Source organism: Stegodyphus dumicola, chromosome 6 (genome assembly GCF_044657685.1).
Source record: "Stegodyphus dumicola isolate Sdum_Otavi_A_Nest chromosome 6, ASM4465768v1".
In the NCBI taxonomy this organism is placed as follows: domain Eukaryota; kingdom Metazoa; phylum Arthropoda; class Arachnida; order Araneae; family Eresidae; genus Stegodyphus; species Stegodyphus dumicola.
The window spans coordinates 212,476,185-212,500,521 of record NC_140773.1 but is presented as its reverse complement, the minus strand read 5'-3'; the positions used below and the strand labels follow the sequence as shown (position 1 = coordinate 212,500,521).

The following is a 24,337-nucleotide window of genomic DNA, read 5'->3' as shown; positions in this document are numbered from 1 at the left end:
CGTTCAAATTTTTCTTGTACTTTTTCCTCCGCCGCTGATGGCCCTTCCGCAGTTCGGCGACTTTTGCTGCGGAGAGTTCTGTCGGATGAGTCGATCCTCCGTTTTAAAGCCGGGTTATAGTTGCCGTCCTTTCTCCTGGTCCTCTTCACATACGTCGTCCTTCTCCCTTCTTCATTCTGGGGGTGTTCGTGAACTCTGTTTTCTGGACGGTGGAACGGCTTCTTTTTCTTTTTACCTTCAATTTTTCCGCGGGGCAATTTTCTTTTCACTTGCTTCTGTCTCTCATTGGCTTGCCCTTGTACTTGTCGTTTTCCCACCTCTGGAACTTCTACCTGCGGTGTCTGCCGTGCCGGATCCTGCAAAAGATCTGAAAAGATTTGCATTTTATTACGATCGAAGTAGGGCTTAATTTGATCAATATTTGCGGAACAAGTTTCACCATTTCTGGCCTTTAACACTACAACAGCGTGAGTTATTTTTTCTATAACATATGGTCCTTCAAATCGTGGAAAAAATTTGGCAGTTTTATCTTCTGGTGCTGAAGAAAGTGAATGCTTAATTTTTAGTACTTCATCCCCTACTTTATAAGTTACTCCCCGTCGTTTCAGATCGTAATATAACTTCTGTTTTCTTTGTGCTACTTCCGTATTCTTTTTTGCTTCTTTTATTAGTTTTTCTATATCACCCATTTTAAATTCTGGGGCTCTTTGTTGCACATAAAATAATTTATCTAACGGTGTTATAATCTTTCTGCCTAGAAATAACTCAGCAGGAGTTTTTCCCGTTGTATCATGTTTTGCGGTCCTAAGGGCGAAAGCAAATTCATTGACATAGTTATCCCAGCTTTTATGAAAATTTTTAACATAACTACGGATAATTTTCACTATATTTCTGTTGACCCATTCCGCTATATTTGATTGCGGCCGATACGGGACAATTTTTAAATGACGTATGCCCAGTTTTTGGCACATGTCTTCAAATATATTACTTACAAATTGAGGACCATTATCCGATATAACTTTTAGGGGTGCCCCGTATTTTAAAATATATTTATTTAAAATAGAATCAGTAACTAATTTCGCGGAGGCTCGTTTTAAGGGAACAATTTCGGTCCATTTACTAAAATGATCAACCATAACAAGGAGATAGCGACTTTTATTTAACTGACTTTTTGGGAAAGGGCCCAATAAATCGATGCCAATTATTTCATTTGGAAATTCGGATTTAATACTATTTAGAAACCCGGCCGGGCGGAAATTAATATAATTAACGGCTTGACATGTTGGGCAGGACTGGACATACGCCCTTGTTAACTTTTGCAGTTCAGGAAAGTAGACTGCCTCGCGTACGCGTTGGATAGTTTTTCGAATACCAGCATGAGAAGCTAAAGGGCTGTCATGGAGCTCTTGCAGTATATTTAATCTAAGACTAGCTGGGATAACAGGTCGAAATTCGTTGTTGGAATTGGTAGTTTTTGTGTAGAATAATAGACCATCTATTAGTTCGTAATGGGCCGCCCTATTTCTTATCGCCACAATATCTTGGTGGCTAAAATTTTCAGGATCCTTCAAATACTCATAAATACTTCCAAACTCAGGATCCTTACCCAGTTGGGTTATTACAGTTTCTCGGGAATTTATTGTACACGCTGTAAGCATTGCAACTTTTATGGTATTACCCTGTTCGTCTAATTTAATTCGTGATAGGGCATCTGCTATGATATTTTCCTTTCCGGGGGTATGCTTGATTACCAGATTATATTCTTGCAGCTTGAGTGCCCATCTTATTAACCTTGGGGATAAATTTTTCCCTGAGTACAATCTAGTTACCGCTGCATGATCAGAATATACTGTTATCGGCGCCTTTCCAAAATAGACTCGGAACTTTTGCACTGCTAACAGAACTGCAAGTGCCTCTCTCTCGGTCGCGGAATAGTTTCTTTGTGTTTGATTTAAAGTTCGGCTAAAAAATGCCACGGGCTGCTGATTTTGCGAAAGTACCGCTCCTACCGCATAATCCGAAGCATCCGCTGAAATTTCTAAATTTTCATCCTTTTCAGGAAATTTCAACACAGGGGCTTGCGTTAATGCTTGTTTTAATTTTTCGAAAGCACTATTGGCTTCGGCCGTCCACGAGAAACTTGCCTTTTTCCTTTTTAATTTTAACAAAGGCTCAGCGATAGCCGCAAAATCTTTTATAAAGGACCTATAATATGAACAAAGTCCTAGAAAAGAAGAGAGCTTCTTTGCCGTGTTTGGAGTCGGATACTTTTGTACAGCGATTATTTTTGATTCATCTGTCTCGATCCCTTTTTGCGATATTTTGTAACCTAAATATTTTAATTCAGGGGCTGCAAATTTGCACTTTTCGACATTAACTTTTAGACCGGCCTCATTTAATAAAGAAAACACCTGTCTTAAATCCTGTATATGTTGGTCGAGATTATCACTAGTAATAGTGATATCGTCTAAATAGATAAATGTGGACTTTCCAAGAACAGGTCTTAACACAATGTCCATGCATCGCTGAAATGTTGCTGGGCCAGAAAGGCCAAACGGCATACGCAAAAATGCATATGTGCCAGACTTGGTTATAAAAGCAGTCTTAGGCACGTCCTCAGGCCTGACCCCTATTTGAAAATAACCATTCGTTAAGTCTAAAGTCGTCATAAATTTGGTTGATTTTATGTTCCTTAAAATTTCTTCTATGATCGGTAACGGATATACCGGATATTTCGTTATGGAATTTAATTTACGGTAATCAATAGCGAATCTCCACCTTTTTGGATGCTCCAAAGGATAATCATTATTTTTCTTACATAAAACCACCGGACTAGCATAACTACTTGAGATAGGCGTTACGATCTTTTTACGTAGCATATCGGTAATATGCCATTCTATAATTTTTTCCTTATTCTTATCATACCGGTATGGTTTTTGACGAACCGGCAATGCATCTCCGGTGTCAATACTATGGTTAGTAACCTGGGTAAATCCTGGAATATCACTAAATAAGGAAGCAAATTCACTTACCACTTGTCGGATTCTATCTTGCTCGTCATTAGGCAGGTGGTCGAGATTTAACCTTGGCGGTTCAACCTTTTCTACACGCACTGGTTTCATCGTCAGCTTAAGAGACGCTTCATTAAAATCCAGTGTAGCTTGTGCGTCTGAAAGAAAGTCTATTCCTAGTATTAAGTGTGCTTGCAAATTCTTTACTATAAAAAACATCACCTTTACTTGTTCGTCCTTGATACGGATGTACAAAGGTACTTTACCTACGCACTTACATTGTTCTCCTTGCGCCGCTAATACTGTTGTATTATCCGCATTATATATGCGGTATTTGCGAAAATACTTTCTAAAAAAGACTTCTGCCACACAGGAACACTGCGCGCCGGTATCCAGGAGTGCGGTGGCCGGGATATTATTTACCAAGACTTCAATCTTCGGAAGAGTTAAATTTTTCACCATTACTGTATTTAACTTGAAGGAAGAGGAGCTTTCGTGGCCTCTCGTCAGCAGAAATTTCCGCACCCTCTCGTCAGCAGAAATCCGTTTTAGTTTAAATTATTTTTTCTTTCGGTGCTTTCCTTCTTTCTCCACTGGCCTTGAGACTTTTTTTCTGGGTTGCTATTGAACTGTCGACGTTCGCCGGCTGTTTTTGAATGCTCGGGTTTCCTTGCCCACTGATTCGCTTTTTCTCCGTAGCCATGTGCTTGAGTTTGCTGTAGTCTTGGCGTACCAAATTGGTTTCGCTGTTGATATTGGCGTCTTCTTTCGACGTCCGCCGTTCTTCTACTTTCAAACTGGATTGCTAGCTCAAATAATTTTTCCAGTGTAGTCGGATTTCTCAATTCAATAAAGTCTTGCACTTGGGGTAGTAACCTCGGCAAAATCACTTGAATTATTTCAGGATCCGGACGGTTTCCATACAAGAGCTTGAAAACGTGAATTTTTCTTAAAATAAAACTCGAGATGTTTTCCATTCTTTGTTGATATATACTGAAAAGTTCTGTTTCTAATTTCGCACGATCCCTTACAACAGGGAAGGCTTTTAGTAGGGCAGTCTTGAAATTTTCGTAGGTATAGGTGGGACTTCCTGCTTGACCCAAGAGACTTCTGCCGATACATTTGAACCAGTTAAGCGCTTGGCCCCTCAAAGCGCTGGTAGCTAAGGTAACTTTTTGAAACTCGTGCACGGGGTAGAGCATGAAGTGGTCATCCAATTTTTCCAAAAAACTGGTTACCTGTGAGTTTCCATTAAACGTTGCTTCTGGTTTCATCGAAGCGCGCATGGTCTGGACAATATACCCAAATCCTTCCAGGGCGGCAGCTGGCATTTCTGGATTCTGAGCTGTTTCTGCAGGCAGCACAGGTTCTTCTTGAAACTCGGCCATGGTTATTCTTCGTCGGGCGCCACTATCAGGTTCAAATGTTTCTTCTAACCTTCTTCGGAAACATACAATGACCTGACTAGAACAGAGAGCTTACTAAAGCTATGTTCACTAATTGTAGTAAGTAGACAGGATACAGACGAAGGGTATACAAAACCCTTTATTTTTTTCTTTATATACAATGACTTCCGTACTTCGGAATACAATGACCCTCCACTCGGGGTCTAACTTAAAAGATATCAAAATAAAACTAAACTCTAATTTAACTTTAGAATAAGATTGGCCTTATAATAACAGAAAGCGTATGTAGCACAGAGACTGTGAACACTACAATACGTTTAATTTATCAAGAGGATTAAAACCTCTGGCCTGGAAGGCAAAGTAGCAACTGCGTAACTTCTAAGGTAAGCGGCCTGCTTCGAACTCACGGCTTCCTCTCTTCTGCTTGGCAAAAAGGCCACACTTAAATACTTGGCGTTCGCCAGACAAACTTTGCATAAAAACCTTCACACTTATAATTCTGGCCGGAAGTAGAATATAAGAAGTGATAGTAAAGATTTAAAATAAAATAAACGTTAGTAAAACTTAAGATCCTTACAGTATAAGCAGGGAACATTACAAAAGATGATCCTAAGCTTATGAGGCATCAATAAAAAGGAGCTTCTCTGTTAATGAAAATATTTAAAAGTTTTGTATCATATATTTGAGTGCCCCATATATCATTTCAAGAAGTTTTCTCGTGTAATTTTCAATATTATTAAAAAAAGAATTTTAGGAATTTCTTTTGCACATCCAAAATACATGCACAGGTTTGTCATGCTACCTGCATTTAATATTAGGTTATGTTTAATAGTAATGAATCCTATGTGTACTTCTGTTTTTATTTTTAGAATCACACTACAAGAGTGAAGTTAGTTGCACTGATAATTGTTTTAATTTATTAAATTCCATTTGCTGACAGGTCCTTAAAAGTTCTTATGCAAAAGTATACACAAGCCCTGTCTATATTTCAGACTTTTTAATGTATAAGAAGCTTGAGATTACTGATTGCAGTCTACATAGTTGCAATGTTAGTTATGGTTAAATAAGACAAAAAATAGGGTTTGGTTGATGAAACGATTCATTAGTAATTTTTTTAGATAAGACAAAAAACAGTACTTATTGATTATAGTGCCCAAGTGCAAAAACTATGAAAAGGCAAAAATATTAAAATGTGCCTAATTTTTATTTACCTTCAATGTTGTCATTATGGTAATCCTTCAGCCAAGCTCTTCTTTACTGCTAAACTAAAATCTTTTTCATGTTCTATTCTCTATTAATAATAATTTGCACATGAGCTTTAAATTGAATTTCAGATTTTACTTCAGTTCATGCATCTTCATGTGTATAAATCAAGTATGCATTCTCACAAATTAAGTTAACAAATCCTCACAAGTCATCTATTTCTTCTACCATTGGATGAAACAAAGGTGGAATGGGTTTTAAATGAAAATCTGTTTTTATCATTCTGCAGCCATTTGATAAATCATCTCTGCGCATAAAAGTGAAAACAATCTACAACTTTTTTCTTTCTTAATCAGGAAAGGGTCGTAATATAGGCATTTTTTAAAAGTGAAGCCTTCTTTTTCATCTTAATATTCAGTTGCATTAATATTTGGAAATTCAATTCGAGTTGTTAACTGAATTTTAGTCGTTAGGAAAATTATGCCATTTTTAAAATTATTTTTGTTCTTGCTGCAAAAAAGTTGTTGCAGATGTATCAGTAATCATCTGATTCTCACCAAGATTGCTATAATCAAGAAGTTTTGCAAAAACCTAAGCATGTGCCTAAGAAGCTAAGAGAATGAAAAAAGTCAAATGTCAGTAGGCTTGAAGAATATTTTTATGACCAAATAGACTCAGTTGAGAATAAATGTGTCTAGATAATTATGTTATCATTTTTGTTTAATCCAGCTGTGTGTTACCATTATGTTTGCTTATTTTTTAGATTTTGGGATTTAACATCACATGAAGAAATAAAGAAACTTGAATTTGAAACTCAACCTAACAATTTAGAACTGTCTTTAAGTGGAAATATCTTGGTTATTCCTCATGGGCATTCTGTTAGTTTCTGGGATGTAAATAAGTAAGCATTTAACTTTTTTTAAATTATAGTCTTGTTTAGTTTTAGTGAGCATTATGAATCTGAAAATATTTTGTTATACAGCATGCATAATTAAAATAATTGTAGCCTTTTTGCATTAGAAGCTTTGCATATCATTATGACTGTGGCTTAAACAATGAGAATAACCTCACAGTATCTTGTTTATTTGGGAATTTCTTCAACCTTGTTAATAAAATTAACATACAATGCAGTGTTTGTTTGTACTATCTAATCAATATTGTATTGTAACACATACAGAAGGAAAAGAGAAAAGCTTATTTTTTTCAAGCTTATTAAATTAAACCAAGTTTAAAACATTTCTCAGTTTACTACATCTATAACATGTATTATTTTGTAAGTTACTTAGGCGGTAAAAAATACCATGTCTGTATACAATCTTAAGTTTTAAAAGTTGATATATTATAATAGCAATGTTTTATCTGTTGTCTGTATCAGTTTTAAATATTATATTTAATTGTCTCTCATTTGAAAATCTTTGTTTCTTTTTTGTTGCTAATTTGTAACATACTTTTATATAGCAAAATTAGGATTATTGTTGGCATTCTTAAGTTGTATTTTGGGTCTGATTCAAATGTAAAAGAAATGAGTTTTGGGATCCTAACATTTTTTAATAAAACATTTTTGCACTCTTATAGTTGAAGTAAAATGTCAAATGTTTGGATTAAAGTATTGGGTTGCCAAGAAAGTTTGGGCTGTTTTATAATTCGGCAAGAAACCTTTCCACCAGAGCATTCTTAAAATTACTGCTGCTATAAAGTGAAAGTAAGACAGTACAGAAGTGCACTCTTTTAAATTTGTCTTTTAAGTATTAGCTCAGATTAGTTTTAAGTCCAGGTTCAAAGTTCTTGAATCAGGTTTTCATATTTGCAAGAGAATATAATCAACAGGCTTTCATAAAATAGTATTGAGCGTAAATGTTGATTCTGTTCAGAATGGATTGCAACTGACCCATGTATAATTGTGCATGACATAGATAACTCCACTGTAATCGACCTTCTGCATGTCGTTGGGTTTGGCAGAAAGCTATAAGTCAGTGAGACAATCTCTTGCTTAGTTTTCCACTTGTCATTTATTATATATTACCCTGATATTCAAAATATTTTGTTTTCCTTTCCCTTACAATTAAAATATTTTAATGAATGGAAGGTTATAAAAGTAAAAAATAAGTATTTATACCATTATAGGTAATAATTATAATTTAATATTGCTGGACTTAACATCATTTTCTGGTGTTTTGTATGTATGTGGGGGGTGTTAAAAATAAATCACTGTATTTTTAAAACATGTGTAGACCTTGTCTTATTTCATAATCTGTATGTAAACTTTTCATAGAATAAAATACTCAAGACAATTTATAATAGAGAAAAACACATAGTGAGCCTTTTTACCAATTATGCAAATTTTTATATAATTTACTTGTATATATATATATATATTGTATGACAGTCATTGTATGATATTTTCACCTTTTCTCTCTTTAAAGTTTTGAAAAATTGAAGACATACAGTGTACCATCTCAAGTTAATAGTGCTTCCCTTCATCCAGATCAATCAGTATTTGTATGTGGTGGCGATGATTTTAAGATGTACAAATTTGATTTTGAAACGGGAACGGAACTAGGTAAATTTTGTCATTCTTGAATATAAAGTTTTTTAATATAAAGAATTGTGTAATAAATTAATGTTTCAGCATAGCAATTTGTAATCGATATTATTCTATTTAAATATGCATATGATATTCTAGAATAATGTCACCCAGTTCTGTGAGTGCTTTCTGTTTCGGAACGTAAGCAAAAAAATGTCCTATGAACATTCTATGAGAAGTGGATAGTTTATGTGTTGTAGCATATTTAAGATTAATTGCAGAAGGAGAGGAAGTTACCTACCTCTGCATCTTTTTATCATTTAAGTATGCTGCAATAAACTATAGCATATATTAAATATAAGTTCACAAATATGTACCAAAACATATAGTTGGCCTTAACATCCACTTGGCAGTAATGATTAATATCTTGTAACTTGGGAACTGTGTGTTTTTCATTGTATATAATCAGCAGCATTGAAAATATTCTGACTTTTCAACAAACTGTATAATAAAATTTCTTAACTACCTTGTTTCTTTTCACTGTAATTTTTAAGTTTATTCCTTTTATTTATATTATTATTTTTTAAATATTTTATTCTAGGATTTGAGACAAAATATTTGGCACTTTATTAATGTTTTTGTTTGTTATACTTTTAGAATCATTTAAAGGACATTTTGGCCCAGTTCACTGTGTGCAGTTTTCACCAGATGGAGAACTATATGCCAGTGGGAGTGAAGATGGAACATTGCGTTTGTGGCAAACTATTGTGGGCAAAACTTATGGATTATGGAAATGTGTCATGCCTGGTGAATTAACTGGGAATGAAGTTGTTGATATAGCAGCTGGAGATGTGCCTACGGTGAAGGCAGAAGGATAACATTTGAAGTACTGAAATCCGAATGCTGGGGACCATGAAAAGCCACTATCTATATACTGCTTGTTTGCAGCTATGTTTCATATTTTTAATACCAAACACATTATATATTCCAGTTAAGGAAATGTGACTTGAGTGCCAGAATATTTAAAAAAAATTGATTTTTTATCTATTGTAGTGTGTGAATCTTTAGCTTTACATACTTAACTTTAAAACTTCCGGTTTTTCTTTGGAGAAATATTGTGTTCATGGTACCATGGTGAGACAGTACAGTGTATAAATAAAATAAAGCATTTCAAATATTTTACTTTTGTGTGATTTTCTTTTTCGGAATATAAATTGATCTTTACAAAATTTGAAAATGAATGTAGTTACTCATATGAAAGTAATAAATGAGATGTATTAGTAAATTTAATGATGCCAGTAACAACCAGTAAAATTTTAATAATGAGAAAATTTAGTAGCATTTGTTAATGCTAAAATAAATACACACTAAAAAAGGTGTAACTCTAATGCAAACTAAAACAATACAAACATAAATACGAGAGTCTTGTAGAGGTCTGTTTTAGGCACGGCTCTAAGAGTAGAATGCTGCATTCCTTTTAACTGCTTTCCCCACCAGCGGCCGAGTGGTAATGTTGCTGAATACTGGTAGGTCGGTCCGAGGTTCGAATCCCGTGAATGGGCTGGCTGCATGGGTGTTTTCGTGGTTTTTCCCATGTGAAACGTGTATACGAGCTGGTTTCCCTTGAACAGTCCTCCACGAAGGTATCCCTCCCTTAAGGCAGATAGCCGTCGAGTGCTTTGCCGTAATCTAATAAAACAAACCTTTTATCTCTTCCATGCCAAAAAAAAGGAGCTTTCCTTTGAAAAGGCACTTCAGCTTTTGGGAAGCGGAAATACTTGCAACGAAATAAATTTGAAGAGCAGAAGAGATGATTAAGTACACATACTTATTTTCAGGTCAGAGTGGCTCTGCGAAATGATCATTGACCAGTGGAAAGATAAGTTATTGTGCAAAACAACGGTTTCCGAATGAATAACAAGATCATCTGCTTAATTCTCAGCTAGTCAGACATACATTTAAAACTGCAGCTGTGCTTTGTCACCTCGTTTTGCAATATAAACATAATGTCACTTAATTTGAACACCTGGTTAATCTTCCCAGTATAAATTATGCAGAGAAATAATCATCTCTAGGCTTCCAAGAATACAAAATGGATACAATAATAGCAAAGAAAACTTAATGTTCCATTGCACTCAGATTGTTATTAAAAACTCATGCATCAACAGAACTATGTTGTTTGTGCCTGAGAATATAATACTAGTTTAAATGATTTCAAATCAAATAGTAAATAGAATATGATTATTTACCTCATAATTTAAGCGGTCTCACCAGTGGCCGAGCTTTTAAAGATTGCTGAATACTGATAATTTGCCCCAGAGTACAACCAAAACAAACGAGCTGGCTGCATGTTTTTCGTGATTTTCCCTGTGTGCAATGTGAATACAAGCCATCTTTCCTTAGAGAAGTCCTTTACAAAGGAATTCCTCCTCTTAGACAGCCTCCATGTGCTTTGGAATATTTAAAAAAAATCTAATGTGAACTCCATATGACTCTTTTTGGAACAGCAATAAACTGATATTAAATGTTAAATATTTATAGTGAGACTTAACTATGTATATAAACTCTCATTATATATGTAGTTAGATTTCGTTATTTGTCAAAAATTAATCTTTTTAAAATTCCGTATTGCTAAAACATGAATATTTTTGTCATTTAAAACATTTATCTCTAATTGGAAGTATATGACTATGACCAATGATTGCAAAAAGAGGCTGGATAAGGAGTTATATACAGTACAAAGTCCGTAATCCGAACGTCCATTTCCGGAATGATCTATAATCCAACGCATGTGCGTAAAGTGTTTACCCGTGCGCACTTCCAATAGTGAAGAAAGTGACAAAGAGGTATTTCGATTGACAAGTTAGTCGGTATTTTCAACACAGCAATTGCAGGACTTGAACAGCGGATATTTGTAAATGAACAAGAAATTATGTCTGTTTATAGAATTAAAGAGAAAATATTAGCACAAAAAACGAAACAACTTACATTGATAGAAATGTTTAATAAAGTAAACAAATAAATACTATGCTTTTTTTTATATACCCTTTAGATCATAATTGCTCTTTATTTCATAAATTACAGTTTCATATTTTTAATTGTATAATTTCTGCATGCCATCTTACCAGATTTAAATTGATGATCTATAATCCGGATTATGGACTTTGTACTGTATTGCCTTGGCTACACACAAAGAAGAAAATAAATATCTTATATTCTAATAAATTTTGCTGCTTGTCTTTAAACATTTCTGTTGTGGAAAAAGCATGCTTACAACTGTCATTTATAATATTTTTGAAGAACTAACACATATGATGCATATTCAGAAAGACTAAATAACGTATTTTCTCCTGCTTCAATCATGTCTTCATGGTGTAACGGTAGCACACTCGGCATCTATTCGAGCGGTCCAGTAAGGGCACTGCACATTTTTCATGTCTCCTGCTTCAAAATATTCTAATGACTCTACGACTTAATAAATATATGATGCACAAATTTGAAATCTGCGTGTAAAATGAAGTTAAGTAAAGTAGCAAATGATTAAATGGCAAAAGTAAAAATTTACTGTTATGAAAGAAGAAAAAGTTTCAAACTTTTGATTAATATTCTTTTAGCTCTTCTTATACAGGGTTCGTAGCGGTCCTTATAAGTCCTTATATTTGAAAATAAAATATAAAGGCCCTTATAGGTGCTTACTTTTTCTTTAAAGCCCTTATTTTTTTGTTTTTAGTGCTTATTTTTTGTTTTCAGTGCTTTTTTTTTTTTTTAAATGAAAGCGTAATTTTTCCCCGTACCAAAGCCGAAACTAAATAAACAGCTTTTCTTCCTAATATGGAATGTCAGATGGTGAATCATACTCCCGGAAATAGCTTTTCCCCCTTTTTCTGCATTAACATAACCTTTGGTCTGGACGGAGAGTACAGACAGGTGCCCGTCGTTTTGTTGGTCAAAGAATTGCGATAGCAGTTGAAAATTCCAGTACATTCGGCATTCTTTTCCTCCCACCCAAATACTACACACGTTTGAATTTCTATCAAGATCTTAATAATTTGCATTCTCGTTCCGCTTGGTCAGTTCATATTCGTGTTTATTATGATCGTTATGCTTATATTATGAGCATATGTATGGATGTTTATAATAACATAGTTGCAGTAACTGCTGAAGTATAGTTGTGAAGGCAAGCTTCCACATGAGATGTTAACTGCAACCGGCACTAACCACGAGGCGAGTTTGAAGGACGAAACCGGTTTCTCGCTCTCTTCTGCTGCTGGAGTTGGTCGAGGTAGGACGGACCTGTCCGAGTCCTCACTTTCTGAGATGTCCTTTTCCCTGGCTGCCTGAGTTAGCCATTTTTCATCTTTGGAGTCCCATCGAATTAAATCCATATTAAAAGAACTCTTTTGGTTAATTGCCTGAAAGGTACCGTTTCAAGAACCATCCTATGATAATGTTTTGTTACGGAAAATATTTTGCGCAGAATTTCATCGAACTCTTGTTCGTCCCAAGAAGTCACACAGCCACGTGCTAATTCTTGAGGTATAAGTTTCCAAACTGTAATTGCATTTGAATTAATTTAATCAAAAACGTAAGCAACTTTAATGTAGCTAACTCTACTGAAATATGCTATTCACGTAAGGACAGTACTTTCGCAGATGAATTAGGATTCCTCTGGACTTCGTCTGTTACTCACGAGCAGCTTCATGTGCGCCTTGTATTAGTTGTTTTATGTCTGGCAATGTGATATTTTTTTATATATATCTTTACAGTCTGGCTAACTAATAAATTGTGAATTGTTTCAACGAGTCAATGTTGTCATCTTGGGGTAAGTTAAATTTTATTTTTTATTTCCTAGTTCACACATTTTACCCTTAGTCCTTTCCAAGTATATTACAGGTTATTGCGGCACAATAGCAACAAACAAATACAGTCAAAAGTCGTTAATCCGGACTCGTCGGGACTTCGGCGATTCCGGATTATCGATTTTTCCGGATTATAGATCATCAGTTTAAATCTCGTAATATGGCATGCAGAAATTCTAAAATTAAAAATATGAAACCGTAATTTATGAAATAAAGAACAATTATGATCTAAAGGGTATCAAAATTTACAAAAAAAAAAAAAAAAAAAAAAAAGCTTAATATTTATTTGTTTAATTTATTAAACATTTCTTTCAATGTAAGTTGTTTAAGTTGCTTCGTTTTATGTGATCATACTTTCTCTTTAATTCTATAACAAGACATAATTTCTTGTTCAGTTACAAAGTTCCGCTGTTCAAGTCCCGTTAATTGCTGTGCCGAGAATACCGACTAACTTGTCAATCGAAATTTTTTCGTTTTCACTAACCTCTCTGTGACATTCTTCATGTCTTTATCCATTTTTTGAAGCAATTCCACTTTTTGTTTGTTGGACATCGAAACATACTTTCGTTTTGTAGATCCTTTGGAAGTTCCAGCATCGGAAATTCTATTTGACATAATCGAAAGTTCAAGTTTACTTTTATAAAATTGCTCTTACAGTCTGCAAAAAATAATAAGCGGGATCCAATTCGAAGATTAAGGAACAATGCAATCATTAACATTAACTGAAATAGATAATTAGATAATTTTAGCTTACACCGTCCGTTATACATTAAACACGCAGGCGAAAACGTATTCTGCACTTGCGCAGTAGTCAAGGTCTTACGCGCACGCGTAAAACGTCTGTGCGCATGTGCCAACGCGGCGCATGCGCAGGAAGTTTTTAGCTTTGAGGTCCGGATTATAGATCATTCCGGATTATGGGTGTCCGAATTAACGACTTTTGACTGTATAACATTTATTAAACAAAAAATATATATAACATTTGGTGCCGTGACCCTCGAAATTTGAAATATAACAGTAGTAAACTTCCAAAAATGGTTGTGTTTTAACACAGATTAGCTTTCTAAGGAATAATATTCGGAATGGCTTAAATAAAGGGAAAGTAATTTAATAGTCAAAATAATTTCATTTTTTTGGCCAATACATTATACAGTACGAATGTTGGGAGGTTCTTCCCTTTTTCCGCAAAATCTCGAATATTGAAACTGTTATAGTTCGCTGCAAAACAAGCAACGGACTTTTTTTGGTCACTTTCCAATCTGGATTAAATAGGACTAAAAGTTCTGCGGTCTACCAACCCAAGCGAAGGATGATTCTATTCCGGAAATTTAGCGCAGTCTGTTGAAAATCAGAATGAAAAACACCCCAGATTGTTAAGTCTCTTTCTTTTCCTTTCTTTAGTTCTTTATTCTCCCAATGCCGGCAGCTGTTGAATCCGATTGCGTAATATCATGTAGGGAAGAATTACGGCGCACGTATTGCGCAATAACGTTTGCGATATTTTGCAGAGATAATTAATTTTGATGTTTGGTCCCAGATTTGTTTATGAACACTTAAAAGAGTTTTCCTGTGCTTGCAGAGCAGAATATTTTTCTGTTTTGTTGGTTTGTTTTGCACATATCGAAATGTCAAAAGCATTTATTTAGCGGAAAAATCTAAAGAACGGCTACAGTCTAACCCCATCCGCTCCTCTTTTTCAAGTTACGCTCCCTGTCCGAAATATTCGCCAATTTTCAAGTATGCGGGTAGTTAAGCTTTTACTGTTAAAGGATGACTGCATGAAGCAAATTTCTGTCTTCTGATTTCAGAAATGTTCCTCTTTTTTATTTAAATTACTTTGCTTGCAATATCTGTTAAGGGAAAACTGATATACGATGAAAATTTAGAAAATGTTCAGAATTTAGATTTAAATTAGTTAAATATCAATAAGAGTGGAAAAATAAATTGTATTTATTATTAAGTTCCAAGCGAATAGAATAAATATGCCTTATTATTATTTATTTCCTCTATTTTGAACTGAAATTTCATCATTAAATCTTGTAATATAGTTCTGCATAGTTTTTTTTTTTTTTTTTCCTCTCATTGTAAATTAGTTCTGTAAATTGAACTGTTATTTAAAATTTTAAAAAAAAGTAATTATTTTCCATGGTTGTGGTAATGCTTATTCTCTCTTAATAAATACTGCATTTCTCATATTTTAAATTACGAGTCTAATTTTTAAGGTTATGCAGTTGTGTATAATGCAATTAAATGGGTGCTTATTTTTTTTTTTTCTTAAAATGTGCTTGAAAAGTGCTTATAGGTGCTTATTTTTTTAACTAAAATGTGGCTATGAACCCTGTTATATTATACAGTAAATATCCATTAGTCATTATTAACAAAAAAAAAAAAAAAAAAGTGTGGAGAAATTCCATATGAATGAATAATCTTCGGCAAAAGTTTATTTAGAAGTTTAAAGATCAATATAACTGTTGCAATTCATTGAAGATATGGCAAAGAGCGTAAACCCCATTTAATGCTTCTAACAAATATGCCAAATTTCAAAACTCGCCAATATATAAATTCATATATATCTTGGGAAACTAAATAAATAACTGAGAACTCTGTTATTTTGCAGGTAAGTCTAGATGGCAAAACATTTTATAGGTTATAATTCAAATTTCTTTTCCTAAAAATTTTTAATATTTAATACAAATTTTTAAAATAAATCACAAGGAAAAGTGCATGAGTTTTATTTGAATTAAAACTTAAATTTCGAATTGTGAAAGAAGAATTTAAAGTGAGTTTAAGTCGATATTACTAAATATTTGCTAAATTCAATCAGCGTTGGGAGGTGGGAGTTAAAAGTTTGATTGCTAATTTAAGAAACACTGTTGCTGGTATTTTTACAAAACTTGTCAATTTCGCATAATTTCAGTCGTTGAATCGAAATATGGAAAAAAACTGGCAAAGTCATTTCATAAAGGAGTCCGATATTGTGTCAAAATACATATGTTTTATTCATAAATCTAATATGTATCTTAAGTTGCGATTTCGATACATGAAAAACAGTAGTTGAATTTTATTAATCGGCCGAGTAGAATTTGGGAGGTACATAGAACTATTTTTTTTTGTTTCCTCGAGTTGATGTGCCTATATATAGAAATATAAGTTAAACGGTTAGGGAAAGACCTCATCTTCAAGCAGCAAAAGTATAAGGACGATACTAAAAAGAGGTTTGCATTGAAAATGTTAAAGTGTATTTGGGAAAAGGACTTTTAAGAATCATTCCCTGACTAATAGCTGACAATAATGACTTTTTTTGACAGTATGTGTTTCCTTCACTTCTTGTAAGAGAAGCTTTTCTTGTAAAGTTGAAATTGATAAAAAGTTATCTGCGATCAACAGTGAGTCAATTAAGACTTTAACGATTTGACAATAATCCTTTCGGTTGAAAGTACACTAGATAAAATCATTAATTTTGGTGAAACTATAGAAAAACTTTCAGAGATCAAAGCTCATAATAAACAATTTTAGCTTTTTGTACTCACAGAAATGTTAAAAACATTTTTTAAAACATAAAAAGTGGCAGATTGATAATTTTTTTAAACATATGTTTGTGTGCTGTATGTAAGTTGTCTTTTTAATCCCTGAATCATTTTAACTATTTAATTTTAATCAATTAAATATTAATTATGTATTTGTGCTAAGCTCTTGTATAGGTATCATTCTAATAATGAGCGGAATTCCCAGAGCGATTTTCACTACGGATCTTGATAGGTCCGCCACTGACGTTAATTATCCTTTCGAAAAATAGAACTGCAGAGCTGGTGAGGAAAATATCGAGGTGTTAACTGGAGAGATGAGTGCGAAAAATGCAGTATGAAAGGCAATACGAATCTTAATAAGGCACCACAACCAAAATATTTGAGAAGGAATTACGAGCAAAAACACATATACCGTATTTCCTCACGTGCTTTCCTCCTTCGCATATTTATTCTTCTCTCTTTAGAGACAGATTTTGAAAATTTTAAAAATGTTCGCCCAATTTTCCCCTTTCCCTCGGAACACATTAAGGAAGGGGATTTTTCCCATAAATTTAAAAATGGATTCGTCTGCTTTTGTCTTGATACTAAAGACCTACAATCGCAACCAACTCGTTTCTCAGATAGTATGGAAAAGTACACGAACCCCGATTTATCAATCCTTTTCCTTCTAACTGTTGAACTCAAGGAGGTTAGAATATTCTAACCTGAACTTATGCTAGCCTTATTTAAGAATCGATCAATCACCAGGAGTAGCTGAGTAAACAATGAGAAGATGTGGGATAGAGATAGGTAGAAATGAAGATGTCTTATTATATATTGTAATGTTAATACTGCTTCTTTCAAAGAAAAAATACTGTGATAATTACCTGTAGTTTATCATTGACATTTTAATTTGTTATTTTGTTACAGTATGTGCGTCCTTACGAAATTAAATTTTTCGCATTCTTTTTTCATTTCGATAAAATTAATAAAAAACGGGAGGAAATGCTGTAAGTGTCAAAGGCACAATAACAAATCTCCCAAATGCAGCATAAATTCAAAGTTACGAAGAAATAGGGGAAGGCCAATACGGAGCTACTTGAATTAAAAGTAATTTGTAGGTTCATTTATTTGGTTACCACACCTCCTTGACACACACAGATCGTATTTTATTCTCGAGTGTCAAGATGTAGAAACATCTTTTTACTCGACTTCTGATAAGAATCAGGTGGGAGGAGAAAGAGTAGTGTGGGAGGCGGAAAAAGAGAGGCAGGTCCGCGCTAACGGCGGCGAAAAAAGGGGGTAAGTTCAGTATCGTTATAAGATGTAGCTGCGGGTGGTAAACCGCAGAGTCAGTTTAGCGTGAATGAGTCAACTAAGGTTGCAATTCTTATATGGGTAGAATGTCACAATGGTACCGATGTTTTTCACTGGTATGCGGGGAGTGTCTGAGAGTGCTAATAAGGCTATTACTGTGGGTTTGTACTGAATAAAAGAAGTTGACCGCTAATCGTTTAATATACTCTTGAATAAGTTCGATTTGAAGGTCTCTGTGAATGTAGATGCTTGGAATATACCAAGGAGCATTGATAATTTCTCGTATAATTTTATTTTGCAGAATTTGTAATTGTTTAATATTGGTTTTAGCTGCATGTCCCCAGATCGGAGCTGCATAAAGGAGAGCTGGACGAAGTATGGAGCGATATAAAATTAATTTGTTTGTAGTAGATAAGTTGCTTTTTCTACCAAGAAGAGGTCGCATAGTAGCTCTGGTGATTTAAAATTTTTTTACTAAGGAGCGGAAGTGAGTTCTGAAGGTAAATTTTTGGTCAAGAATGACTCCAAGGTATTTGGTTTCATTAATCCAGTCTATTTCAGGGGTTGGAGGATAGTATTTCATGTTTCCTTTACGGAACATTTTTGCCTTATTTTTATCAGTGTTAATTTTAGTCCTCCAAAGGGTGAGCCATTTTTCCAGTTTTATGAGATAGTTTTGGAGTTGGTTTCTTACGGCGATAATTGTGCAGGTAGTAAGTATGGCGGTGTCATCGGCAAAGAGTGCAAAATGAACAGAACGGTCTTTAGGGATGTCATGTGTATAAATATTAAAAAAGGAACGGCGAAAGTGCTGACCCCTGTGTGCACCAGCATTGATTACTCTGGTGGTTGAGTAAGCAGTACCGATTTTAATTCTGAATGTTCTGTTGCTAAGAAAAGAGGCGAATAAAATGATCTGAAAAATTGAGAGTGACAAGTTTGTAAATAAGACCTCGATGGCATACCCTGTCCAAAGCTTTCGCGATATCGAGGAATATAGCACCGGTCGGAAGCTTGCAGTTGTAGACTTCAGTGATAATGCTGATAACTCTAAGAAGTTGGTGGCAAGTGCTATGATGATTACGAAAACCGAATTGTTCTTCTGGGAGAAAATTCATGGAAGGGTGAATTTTTTGGATGTGGAAAAGTAGGATTTTCTCAGTAACTTTAGACAGATGGCTAAGTAAACTGTTAGGGCGATAGTTCTGTGGGAAGGTAAGATTTTGTTGCGGTTTAGCAAAAACAATTATTATAGCTTGCTTCTATGAGTTAGGAAAATGAGCGAATTTGATAATATTGTTGATTATCTTAGTTAGGCAAGTAAGAGCGTTGATCGGAAGATGTTTCAGTGCTTTGGTCGAGATGCCATCGTGCCTTGGGGCTTTCTTCGTTTGTGAGGAGCTGATGGTGTTATCAACGATTGTTGGGGTAGTCAGGAAAATGAAGTTGTACGGACAGGGGTATTAAAGAAGTTATTGACCACCAGGATGACCCGTTGAATATGGTTATTGTAGTACGCAGTGGGATTAAGAGTGGATGTATCTTCCCTATAGTCCGCAAAAGATTTAGCTTTATCTTCTTCTGTATATGAAATTCCACTAGGTCCATGGATAAGTGGGATAGGTTTATAAGGTTTCTTGAATTTGCGGAAAATGTAAAATAGGGAATTGTTCTCTATAGCTAGGTTATTTAGAAAATTGGTCCATTTTTGGTTTTTGAAGTTCTTGATTCTTCTGTTGATTTCTTTTTGCATAGAGTTTAGTTTGCGTTTAAGTTGTGGATCCCGGGTGGTTTGCCATCTTTTACGGATCCGGTTTTTCTCTTTAATACTATTTCTTATATCGGCTTGGTTACCACAACTACATCATATTTCATAACTTGTGGTGACAAAGGAAACGACATGTCAGTTGCATAACTATTAAAGTCTTACGAAACGTCTAAAGTCAACTTATTTGCCAGTTATTGTTGAATTCTTGAACTCGAGGAAGCATGTCACCAATGATATTTTTTATAACGTTATTGACAGTACTTTGGACAACATTCAGAAACTGATGTGAGGACGATTAACAAATAATATAAATTGCTTATATTTAATTATTTGTTCTGTAATGCAAGAGTGGAATATTACTTCTAATGAAGAGACATTAGAGTCAAAACATGCTTCGAATTCAGTCTTTTTTCCAATGCTGAATTTTTCATAATTTTAGAATTTTGTCTTCTTTATTGTATCAAAACTTACGATCAGATTTAAAATACGCAGACATTATAATTTCACGATCAGATTTAAAATACGCAGACATTATAATTTCATGATAATAATTGCATCAATATTTATCGATCTTCATCTTTCTGTATTGAATGATCTTCATCTTTCTCTATTAAATTTCTCTATGAACGCTGAGAATAAACTTTGCTAAAGAGAAGGCCAACTAGTTTGGCCTTGCTAGAGAACACCTGAATTTATTTTTTGAAGGCTAAAAGATAGAGCCTTGAATGCAAAATAGATTGTTTCTTTCGTACTTCTGTTTTCCGATTTGACGTGGAGTGAGAAGGTGAAGTAAATTTTCAATATGACAAAATATTACGTTCGCAGAGTTGATCAGCTGGATGCTATTTTATTAGACGATGAACTTTATTCCTTATTAAATTTACACTATCGCAAAGCATTTAAATACTTTCCGAACTCTCTTCTTGTGCGTTTCGGATCAGAAATAGATATTTTGTTTAAATTTCTTTATAGATATGTACCTTTACAAACTCTAAGGTGTTCTTTTGGACAGAGTCTTTTCCATCTCAAGTACCGGAAATATCCATCATATGAAGATGCCTCAGATTCCAGACTTAGACTTTTTGCTATCGTCAGTGTGTGTTTCCCCTGGTTTTGGAATAGACTTATCAGAAAGTTGATATCTTTGTATAATACTTCTTATTCCCATAAAGCATTAGATGCATCATACGCATTAGAATCTAAATTTTCAACATTTTATCAGTTGTTGACCCTTTTAAACTTTTGCATATTTTTGCAAAGGTCCGCATTTCCAACTGTGATAGAAAGAGTGTTGCGCATAAGACCTGTATACTCAGTTCCACAAGAAATCCACTTTGTGAATAATTACAATGTTTCTAGAGAATTGCTGTGGCATGGAATAGCAGAGTTGTTAGGGTTTATCCTGCCTTTGATAAATGTGCATAAAATGAAAGGATTTATGAAACGTTATTTCTTAGTTAAATATTTCAGAAGCTATAATACAAAACAAGCTGCTGTTCAAAGTAGTTTTTGCTCACTATGCGGAGAAATACCAAATTTCCCACATACATTTGGCTGTTATCATATATTTTGTTATTATTGTATTGCCAGTATACTTATGGCAGACCCATCGTACCTTTGTATAGAATGTGAAATTAAAGCTAATGGTTTGGACAGCATTAAACCTCTTGCAGTAAATGCACTTGAACTTGTTACATTATAGAAAAATTTACAAAACCATTTTCTGCGGGATGTTATATATTCAGTATGTACTGACAGCCATTTAAAAAAGAGGAGGAAAAACAATTTCATTTGCTCTTTGGTTAGAATGAAAGAATCCTGATTTCAATCTTTGGTTTTGGTGAATTTATTTAAAGAGAAAAAAAAATCACTCTTTTATGTGGGATATGGAAAATGGAACAATTTAATAACTGTTGTATGAAAACTTTGTGAAACTGCAACATTTTGAATATTCCAAAAGAATTCTAATGCATCTGCATTTAACACAGAAGAGACATGAACATGAAGTCCTGTGATATTTTCTGTACATGTTTGTCTTTTAAATGTATGAAATTAAATTTGCTAATCATTTTGAGAAGATTACGAAACTAAAATGCTTATCATCATTACCATTGTTTTCTGAAACTTGAAGCAAAGAACTTAAAGATAAAATTACGCAAAAAACTTAAATAAAAATATTTTATACTTTCAGTGCTAAATATCTTGTCGGATAAAGCTAAAATAAGCTACTGTGATACTCTAAGAGTCTATCTTTTATTTATGAAGGATTTTTTTAATGAAAATCATTGCTGGCAATAAAATTCCACCAACATACATTTTATCATAACTGTGAGAGCAAAGTTAGATTTTCAGAATTTTCTTTTCAATTTTTTTATCAGAAATTTCCAATTATATCATCAACCTTTGAAGAATTAACAATTAAAATGGGATATTATTGTTTTCTGTATGTGAATATAATGTTCTAGAAAAAGGAGAAAAAAAAAAAAAAAAGCTTCAATTGTAGGAAATATTTGTCACAAGCCACATAAAGAAATGATGCAGTGAAAAAGGGTGCAGAACTGTTTTCTTTTATAAATTTAAATATTTTTAATAATTTTCTTTTTTCTTCTTTATTTTAAAATAAATTATAGGCTTTTTTGTTTTAAGCTGTGATAAGTAGTATCTCCTTTACCCAACCATCTGTGGTGTGCAAAAGTACTTTTACATGTTAGTCATGTATAAAATTTGGGCTAATCTTTGGAATATGGTAACAGTTAGTTTGGCGACATTTTGGTAAGGCGATAAGGGTTACTAGGTAGGACTTTAGCAATAATCTGAGAAGTACACAGTTTGAATTGCAGATTATTTTGTCTCAGAGAAATGAGAGACATGTCCTGTGACATTTTCCGGAAAATTCCGATCGTGATTTTAGCTAATAAGCACTTAGAAAGAATTTCGCTGCTAAAGTGCAGAATTGCCCACTTATTTGTTTGGTGCTTTTTATAAGAGTAAGAAGAATTGGATTTTTGTCAATTTTCTTTGACTTTTGTGAAAATAGGTCGATATGTACATGGATAAAGTCAAGAGTGTGCGCAATGCCATTTTTGTGCAATTCTGGGATGTTTTTTTAAGTGAAAATAGGTCGACGTGTACACGGATACCGCGTATGTGCAATTCTTAAAAACGTGCGAAGCAGTGCGTAATTCTGCACTTTCTCCCAATTTCGTACCTAATCTTCGTCATGATTAAGCACTTTTGTTCCATAAAAGTTATAGGATAAGCGTAATTCGGCTAGCAGATTGTTGGAAAAAATGTTGAGTAAAAAAAAAAAAAAAAAAGAAAAGCCTTTACTTCGTGAAAACAAAATGGTGTCCCAAAAAAAAAAAAAAAAAAAAAAAACTAGCAGGGTTGGTCCCCCCAAAATCGCCAAGTTACCACAATCCGAAGATTTACCAAAAATTGTTACACTTATCTAATTATTATTTAATTTGATAAAATTTATCAAGAGAAAGCTAATTTATTGCCTGAATGGTGTATTTTAAATCATTATTTGTAATCTTCATTAAATATTTCATTTAAAATGCATTTTATTATAAAAATTTTTGTTACAAAAGCTTTTTTTTAAATAAAAATCTAATTTTTTAGATCCGATTCCATTTATAAATAAGCAAAAAGTATTTTATTTCAAAATTTCTTTAAAGTAAATTAAATAATAACAGTTCAGACTACTTTCAGAGTGTAAAATTTAATACATGATATCAGATTTAAAATAAATGTTCCATTATAAAATTAGGTACTTTTCCGTTTTTCCAGTGCAACCGATAAAGTCACCAGTAATGGTACAACCGATGCCAAACAAAATATCCTCGCTGGTAACCTTTTACATTTTCAAAACAATTTGCATCCAACTTGTATTCCAAATTAAGATTTAACTGGAAATTAATATAGATGATTACTGAGCGAATTAGATTTTTGTAGTGTAGTTTACGTGAGATGAGATCACTTGGGGTCACATGATATGAACCAGCAAATCGGGATTTTGTACGATGAAAGCATAGTAAATTCTTTAATTAATGTCTTTTTACAAATTTAATGTCTTTATTTATTGTCTTTATTACAAAATTTTAAACGACATGAAAATATTTATACCTTCAAAATAAAAAATTCTTAGAACTAACATTTGTCAACATTTTTTATGTGTATACTGTGTGTTTTCACCAATAAAGTCTACTTGGCGAGATTTACGCCGGCAAAATAGAAAAGTACCAGTAAACATTCATAGTATGCTCCTAAGGTGCCCTAAACTTCCTTTGGAAACATTTTAAATATTTCCAGAATTTGAAGTTTTTAGAAATATATTTTCAACAACCTAAAACTATATACTACTAGAATGATATTTCACGAACGAAAATATTCTAGCAGTCATCTTGTATCCCCTCTTAATATATGGTATGAATATAGCCCGTGAAAAGCCTCACTGTTAAATGTAATCTGCAGCTTTTTTGAATTTTATAACAGGATAATTTTAGCTTTGGCTCCATATGTGAGTTTTCAATCTTGCTATATCTTTTGAACAAAAAATGCGAATTTTCATCCACAAGTGATCATACATTTTTTATATCAAATGCAAAATATTTGTTTTGATATTTAGGAGGATTAGTGATATCGCTCAGTTGTGCTGGAGCTATCTTTACCTGTTTTAATTATGTGTAGTGATTATTTACCCTTGAAACTGTAATTAAAGTTTAAATTTCCTTTCTATCT

At 33.5% G+C, this 24,337-nt stretch overlaps 2 protein-coding genes across 3 annotated transcripts in view; both read left to right on the top strand.

Moving 5' to 3' along the window:
• Positions 1 to 9,326, top strand: part of wmd (serine-threonine kinase receptor-associated protein wmd) — a 33,157-nt gene extending 23,831 nt beyond the window's left edge. For both annotated transcript variants that reach the window (XM_035366381.2, XM_035366384.2), the window contains exons 5-7: positions 6,384 to 6,521; positions 8,044 to 8,180; positions 8,802 to 9,326. In XM_035366381.2, the coding sequence (XP_035222272.1) occupies positions 6,384 to 6,521; positions 8,044 to 8,180; positions 8,802 to 9,022 (496 nt within the window). In that variant the 3' untranslated portion in view covers positions 9,023 to 9,326. The remainder of the gene's footprint in view (positions 1 to 6,383; positions 6,522 to 8,043; positions 8,181 to 8,801) is intronic.
• Positions 9,327 to 20,322: 10,996 nt separating this feature from the next.
• On the top strand, positions 20,323 to 23,750 carry Pex2 (peroxisomal biogenesis factor 2). Its single transcript, XM_035366385.2, has one exon. It carries the CDS (start codon positions 20,397 to 20,399, stop codon positions 21,294 to 21,296), a length of 900 nt encoding a protein of 299 aa, XP_035222276.1. The 5' UTR covers positions 20,323 to 20,396; the 3' UTR covers positions 21,297 to 23,750.
• The last annotated feature ends 587 nt before the right edge of the window (positions 23,751 to 24,337 follow it).